The sequence below is a fragment of the Beauveria bassiana genome (genome assembly GCF_000280675.1).
Source record: "Beauveria bassiana ARSEF 2860 unplaced genomic scaffold BBA_S00002, whole genome shotgun sequence".
NCBI classification, from domain to species: domain Eukaryota; kingdom Fungi; phylum Ascomycota; class Sordariomycetes; order Hypocreales; family Cordycipitaceae; genus Beauveria; species Beauveria bassiana.
In genome coordinates, this window is record NW_007930837.1 from 1 (window position 1) to 7,205 (window position 7,205).

At 53.1% G+C, this 7,205-nt stretch overlaps 2 protein-coding genes across 2 annotated transcripts; one reads left to right on the plus strand and one right to left on the minus strand.

Annotated features, from left to right (window-relative positions):
• Nucleotides 1-1,221: 1,221 nt before the first annotated feature.
• On the plus strand, nt 1,222-3,333 carry BBA_00682 (uncharacterized protein; the record flags this gene model as incomplete). Its single annotated transcript, XM_008595779.1, has 3 exons — nt 1,222-1,561; nt 1,624-2,229; nt 2,294-3,333. The coding sequence occupies 3 exons, from the start codon at nt 1,222-1,224 to the stop codon at nt 3,331-3,333; spliced, it is 1,986 nt and encodes a 661-aa protein (XP_008594001.1).
• A 1,348-nt stretch (nt 3,334-4,681) lies between these two features.
• Nucleotides 4,682-6,610, minus strand: BBA_00683 (heterokaryon incompatibility protein; the record flags this gene model as incomplete). The annotated part of the gene is made up of 1 exon (XM_008595780.1): nt 4,682-6,610. One exon carries the CDS (start codon nt 6,608-6,610, stop codon nt 4,682-4,684), a length of 1,929 nt encoding a protein of 642 aa, XP_008594002.1.
• Nucleotides 6,611-7,205: the final 595 nt, after the last annotated feature.

A 7,205-nucleotide genomic window follows, 5' to 3' on the forward strand; every position in this document is an offset into this window, starting at 1 on the left:
ACGAAGCCCCGGCTAGCGCCTCGCCGCTTTGCGCGCCCGCTATAAAGTCCCCCTCCTGCCCACCTCTTTGTCCATGCCGGTTTCCTCAACTTTTCTTCTTTCCACACCCCTTCATGGCCTTCTTTCCAGCATGCACGTCTTGATTGCGCCCTGCCACCCGACCAGGATACACAAGAACCCGCTCGCGCTGTTTGTTCCCCCTTAATTTCGACTTGAGCCTGCGGCGTCCGCCGCGTCGCCGTACACGCTTGCCATTTGTGAGCAGGTGTCGCAACCGTCCAGCGCGCTTTCCTGGCCGAAAATACAGTATTTCTTCTCTGGCGCTGCGTGAAGGCTAATGGCTGTCGACAGCAATCATTTTCAAGCGGACAGATTCATCCTTACCCTCACGATCACAGACCGACTGTCGCCCGTGACACGCTCGGACAACAGCAACCATGGACATTCGATTGCAGTACCTTCGGAGGCCTCCGACACAGCCTGTCTGACGTGTCATATCCGTGAATACGAGAATCCACGGAGCTGAACTTGCGTGACGCACCCCAAGGTGGCACATGCAGGTGATTTGGTCTCGGCCTCGGACACATTTCGGTTTGGGAGATTGGCCTTGTTCTTCTCCGTCTCCTCTGTCCCGACCGAGCACCATATTTCGCAGCCCACGGCCCAATCAGATTGCTGCCGCGCAAAAGCATAGGGTCTATGCCTTGCTCAGCCCAGGTGATGTGCGCCGGGCGTTGCATTTGGATGGATGCAAGACGACACGGATGACGTGGCATTGCGGTCGCGACCGGTCGATGGATACGATAGTTTACACATCTTACGTCGGCGACGTAAGAGGCAGGCTATGTGACTGGCTGGCACGTGCCAGCTGCTTCATTCTGCACGAAATCGCGTGTTGTTCCAGTTGGCCCGGGAGTACCCGAGGGGCTTAAGTTCCTGGCGCGGTTGCCGTGGTTCAGGTGGAAATCGAGATGGAAGACGGATGAAAGTGTGCTCTTTGTCTGCATGGCCTGTTGAACGAAACAAGGGCGGGCGGCAGTGGCGGTGTACTAGCAAGCCTCAAACTATAAAAGGTGCATCTTGCGCACAAATCTTTGTATTAGGCTTCCCTAGTCTGCACGCTATTTCTCACTTCCTCTCGTCGCTTGCACCTCCGGCGTCTCTTGGCATCAAGTACCAGAGCTGGAGAGCGACGTCTCTCCATTTACTGCATCACAAAACATGGCCATTCAAGTCAACCTCGATCATCAGACCTTTTGGGCACCACGGCCACAGTCGAGACCGCAGTGCGTCGAGGGTGAACCGCATTTTCGCCCAGCTGTGCCACAGTCGAAGTCCTCGCCGCTGCTTTCGAATGATGACCGTGGCATACTTGGCGTGCCGAAAGAATCGCTTGCCTTGTCGCCAAGGCTGGCGTCAAGCAGAGACGACTTCATCTATATTTCCGACGACGCAGCTTCGGACATGGACGACGCGTCTCACGAACCATTTGATGAAACGCTGCTGTCTGTCCAGGCCATCGTGCAGTCTCTGAAAGACGCTGGAAAAATTGGCAGTACAGGTAAGAGGCATCCATTGCGTGGCCGATCAACGACCGCCACCGCTGACCGTGTGGCACGCCAGTTTATGGCTGTGATCAAACGTCACAGCACAAGGGCGAGCACGAGGCAGCCCGACGGTCGGCTTCTTCCCCGTCGTTCGAGCATGAAAAAACCAATGACAGACCCAGGCTATCTGTTGAAGTAGCCGTCGAGTGCCCAACCGGTGTTTCAGCCTCAACATCTCGACTACGTACATCCACGACCACTTCGCTGTTCGCTAGATCGCGAACTAGTAGCCCGTCGTGCGAATCTTCGCTCTCGGATGCTGCGTCCCCACAGACACGCTGTACTTCTATGTCGGCAAATGGCGAAGGCGCGAAAACGACGTCCACATCTGAGATGCCGCGGCGTGTCGATAGCCAATTGCATTCCCTTTCATCTATATCACAGCCACAGCCGATGCCCTCACCTCCGGATCACGACCGTACCGGGGTTGACATAACACCCGAAGCATCGCCTGGTCCGTCGCAAAGGTTGCCGTCAAGCACAGACGACGTTATCCACGTTTCCGACGACACAACCTCAGACAGGGCCGATGCGTTATCCCACGAACGATGCGCTACATCGCCGCCGTTAGTTCAAACCGTCGTGCAGTCTCTAGAAGACACCGGAAACATAAGCACTACCAGTAAGTGGCCTAGGTGCTTGCATGCTACTGTTGAGTCGAGCATCACTAATCGTATCATTTCTAGCTCATGACTGTGACCAGACGTCAAAATACCAAGACAAGCGCGAAGTGACTCCCCGACCGCTTCTTCCCACGCCTGGCGAAACACAAGCCAATCAGAGCGCCGGGTTATCCTCTGCTGAGCTGGCGGGCTGCTCAACTGTTGTTTCTCCATCGACCTCTCAAAACACTGCATCCATGCCCACCCCAATGCCAGCTATTTCGCGAGCCATGAGCCCTTCGCTTGGATCTCAGTCCCGGGATATTGTTTCTACGCAGATCAGTCCTACTTCCATGTCGGCTGCTCATGAAGGCACAGTTGAGACTGAAAATGAAAAGTGTACGGAGACGACCACATCGGAGAACTCTGTCTACGAGCCAAAAGCATTCGAATGTACTGATGGCAATGCTATGACGGTCAAGCCCCTCACGAGCCGCATGTGTTCACAACTACAGAACAAGCGGCTAAGGGAACCATCAGCGGACCACGATACAGAGAAGCATGAAGTGGAAGGGTCGGCCAGAGCGTCGGATGACCCGGAGTACTGCCCACCGACATGTGACGAATTGGAAACCGACAGCGACCGTCATTTCAGTGACAAAAACCAGTCGCCCCGCAAGCGCCACAAATCCCGATCCGTGTCGGCGAAAACCAAGTCGCGAATTCAGGAAATTAATCAGCGCGAATCGGCGGGATTAGATCAGGGATTACAGCTGATCTCTCCCACATCAGATGATGCACACAACATGGAAAAGCCTATCGATGCGGTGTTTGATGAATGGACCTTGCAGGATGTAATTCTTCGACGAACAATTATGGATGGCAAGGCAACGTTCCAGTTCCAGTTTGACTGGGATCTATGCATGAAACACGGCGCAGAAACCGGCCGTAAGGGGTCTATGAAGCAGGGCCAGGGCAAACCTATCGTCAAGAGCAACAAAAGAAGTTGTAGAAAGCCAAGGGATGAGACAAAGGGTCGGCAATGTCGTAGGTGCGGCCGGCCTGGCCATAACGCACGAACTTGCCAGAACAGTATAGAGCTATCCAACGATGGAGAAGAGTAACAGCTAGCATTAATCAATTTCCGATGCTGCGGCTGATCAATATTGTTCTGTGTATCCGCCCGGGTTTTCGCTGCCATAGTAGGTCGAGTAGCTGGCCAACGTGAACTGTTAAGCTCTGTTCCATTTTCGAAACAAAAAATATCCTTCGGCCGCGAAGTATGGCCAATGACTCCATTTTTAGTAGATTCTCGCCACTTCGCAGAATATTGCTTTTCTGCCCTTGTCTCTACTGGCTGTCCTCTGAACCATCCCCGCATGCTTCGCAAGTAGCCATAAAGGCCTTCCGCGACCTATCTATGTTGAGCGTAGAAACCCGACCGTACCTAGATCATTGACGGGCCACACGTCAGTGAGTTGACGCCTTTGCCCAGCGGGTCTGCAGACAACCAAATGTCGCGTCTGCATGGCGCTAAATAGGTATGCGCCGATTTGCCATCCTTGTCTACCAGGTGTGCCGATACAACCAGTCTCCGCCATGCTGTTCCATGAGGAAACGCGTGAAATTTCTCAGCGGTTTATTCTCAGACATGCGCACTCCACAACTCCTGCTCTCGGCATGCTGCAGGAGGGCGCTCATGTATTTAAATAAACTCGGCGTCGTCGTAGTGGGTGTAGAGAATACAGTCGTGGCAATCGAGGGCAATCTCCTTTATCCGGTCGCTATCTACAGCTGACGCGCAGGTTCCAGCCTCCAGGTGGAGAACCATCGCCGAGTGCGATGAAAAGAATTGCGAACATCTTGGACATTTGATGGTCTTGCTAGCGTGGGATTTCATATGCTGCTGAAAGATTAGTGACAGACCGGTGGATGACGGGTAGTATGAGAGCTACATGGAATAGATTCGAGACAGAGTCAAAGTACTCTCTGCAATCTGACACCTATTGTGTTTCGCCGCATTGTGTTGCAAAAGCTGTCTTATAGTATCGAAATTGCACTGGCAAGACGCGCTAAAGGAATGCCTAGCCTCAGCGTGCTCGTCTAGTTCGTCAGCCGAGGCGAAGTCGGGCCTGCGGGAACACTCGTTGCAGATATTGTGCTGTGAAGAGTCAGCAACATGCTGTTTCTTCGCGTGCGGAGATGGAAGCGCCGTCGGCATCGTATGCAGTAACAACGTGGGTGTTTGGCTCGAAAGTGCTGGTCAACTCCTCTATCATCGCCCAATATTCTCTGGCAGATCTGGCACTCGGCATATCGAATTCTAGTGAGTTTAGAGGCGGGCGATTGTGGAGAAATCGGCTGGGTACGCCGCCATGGGAGCAGGTGTTATAGTTGGTGCCTGAGTATTTAAGTCTGAGTCATTAGTCACACTTTCCGCACCTATTGAATTGTCTCAGCCTATCAAGAAATTTAACTAATTTCAAAATCTAGCTCCTCAAACTCTTCCGCCATACGCTCGCCCTTCATTGAGCCCTCAATGTAAGCATCTCCTACGTACGTGTATGTGGCTCCAGCGGGTCGCAAAACTATGGGCACTTGCGTGCCAAACAGGATCGTGACTACATCTTCTTCACGCACCGTGTAAGGGCCTAGACCGAGCGCTCCGTGAACGGTCACAAGTAGTGCCCGTCCACGGGCCCCCACGGCCACATTAGTTACAATTCTATCACAAAAGTCGTCCACAAGCGTCTGTATATCCTCGTCTTGTTCAAGCTCGTGCGGGTACGGGCGTGAGTTCCTTAATATATAGCCCAGTTGCGCCTCGTCAATGGAATTAGCGGCAACTGCTTCCTGACGAAATGCTCGAAAGGCTAGGGCGTCGAATTCCGACGTCTGTTTCTCACTACCCATTAGCCCGCTCAACATAACCCGCCACAAGTTTGACTCCGACGAATTGTCTTTGCAATACGGCTTTATAAAATCCAACAACGCTTTCAGAAACTTCGGCCTGCCGGTTTTGGATTCCAACATAGTCGCGAGGTCCATACCGTTGACACGACAATCCTGTTCAGCAATAGTTGACTCGTCAAAAGTGAAGACTTTAGCAATAGAGTCAATCACTATGCCTCTTCGCCATAGCGTAAGACCGCTTGCTTCCGCAGTACAGGGTTGTGTTCTGCCTCGTGATGCGTGGAAATAATCCCGGTAGCTCAAGGGGGGGACCTGGACTCCCAAGCGGCCGATACGCTCCCAGTCTGGTACCCAAGACGGCAGGTGAGGTGTATCTTTTGGAAACGTGCAATACTCCAGCCTGTAATGGGGGCAGTGTTTTATCATTGCCTTTGTAGCTTCGGTGTAAACTAGTTCGGTAGGCTGACGATAATCCGGCCGTATACCCAACACGTCCGCGTCAGCGGCGACACCTAAAAGGGCGAATATAATGTCTCTCGGGTCCGAAGCCGCGTAAAATGGTCTTTTATAGTCTGCTCCCCTCATCTCTGACAAGAGAAGCTCCAAAAGGCTGAAAGGTTGTCCCCGACGAAGCTGTAGACGGGAAAGAAGACACTGGATATGGAAGCGGTTGTTATTTAGACCTAACCCGAAGTCGTTCCACTGTGGCTGCCGACGAGCAAAACCGCCGATCTTGGCGAAGTATATAGCGGTTAGGGTAGCGTGGAAGCCATCGAGATCGATGCTCTGCTCCCCGCAAAGAACTTTACCGCTCTTGGCTAAGGCAATCTCTTGTACGACCCAGGCGCGGTACCAGATTGGGCGGTCCAGCAGGCATGCCATGGCATTAAGCACTCGTGTGTCCCGGAGATCTTCGTAGTCCAGAACTTTTGAGAGGAATAGAAGTGCCGGGTGTTCTTCTGGGTCATCTGGAAATGTGAGCTTGCGGTGGCCTCCGTGAGAGAAACTGGCCCACAGCTCAAGAACGCCAGCCTCCCTTGCGTCATGGCCGAGGTAATTACTGAGGGCGAGAAAAAGTGCGCTTTCGTCGTGGCTGTCTCCAAGAGAAACATAGACCGATTCTGCTCTTTGGAATATGTCTCGCATCTGCCCCACCTGCCAGCTTCTCTCTTCGAGATCGCTTTGGTTAATGCAGATGGCGTCAATCCAGAACCACACATCACCAGGCGCTGCATGAGACAACTGGGACAAGGCGAAGTGAAGAGTCTCCGCTATCTCGAACTGTTGACCGTTGAGGATGATTGAGAATCTTGGCGTGGGATCTCCCCAAACATAGGAGAGAGCACAATATGACGGCGCCTCGTTCAATCGGACCGAGGCCAACTGCAACTGGAGGCGGCCGTTGCCTTGTAATGCATCAGGCGTGGTCATGAACCGTACGAGTCGAATGTCTCGACAATCCGGTCGAAGTCTTCTATAGACAAACATTTCTGCTGTGCTCTGGTGCCAGGTAATATCGTGTTGATAGGAGAGGAGTAACGGTCGCGATGGGGCGGGGACACCAGGCTTCAAGCGTTGTGGCTTTGGCTTCTGGCCACTCAGTGGTTCGCACGTTGGCTGGCCTGACAAGCTAAATGGTGGTGCGCTGTGCATGGAGACTCCAAAAGCCCTTGTACTGGGCTAGCGCCACCGAGCAGGGGGGGCTGTATTCTCAACAAAATACATGGATGTGGCGCTTCACGGTGATCCCATCTTTGCTGGTTTGGTATGAAAAAGATGTTTCTAAAAATACCCTCTGCCGCTGCAGTGTTGAGCGACCTGGCAAGGAGGAGTGTCACTATGGCCAAGCCAGCCCACCAGCCAGTCATCCATCTCCACTCCACGGCCATTTGGAGAGCTGAGCATGAAAAGGTCCGACTACGCAGCGACAAAAAAGGGTACGAGAATAGCTCAAGCGTTAGTTGCCTGGGCAAGGTCGGCAGGCGAAAAATGTGCAGACGAAGAATGTTGCCCAAAAACGCATGGTGGACGGCTGTGAAAGGGGATGTCACGGGTTGACATTCCTGGCCGCCTGATCTAGGGT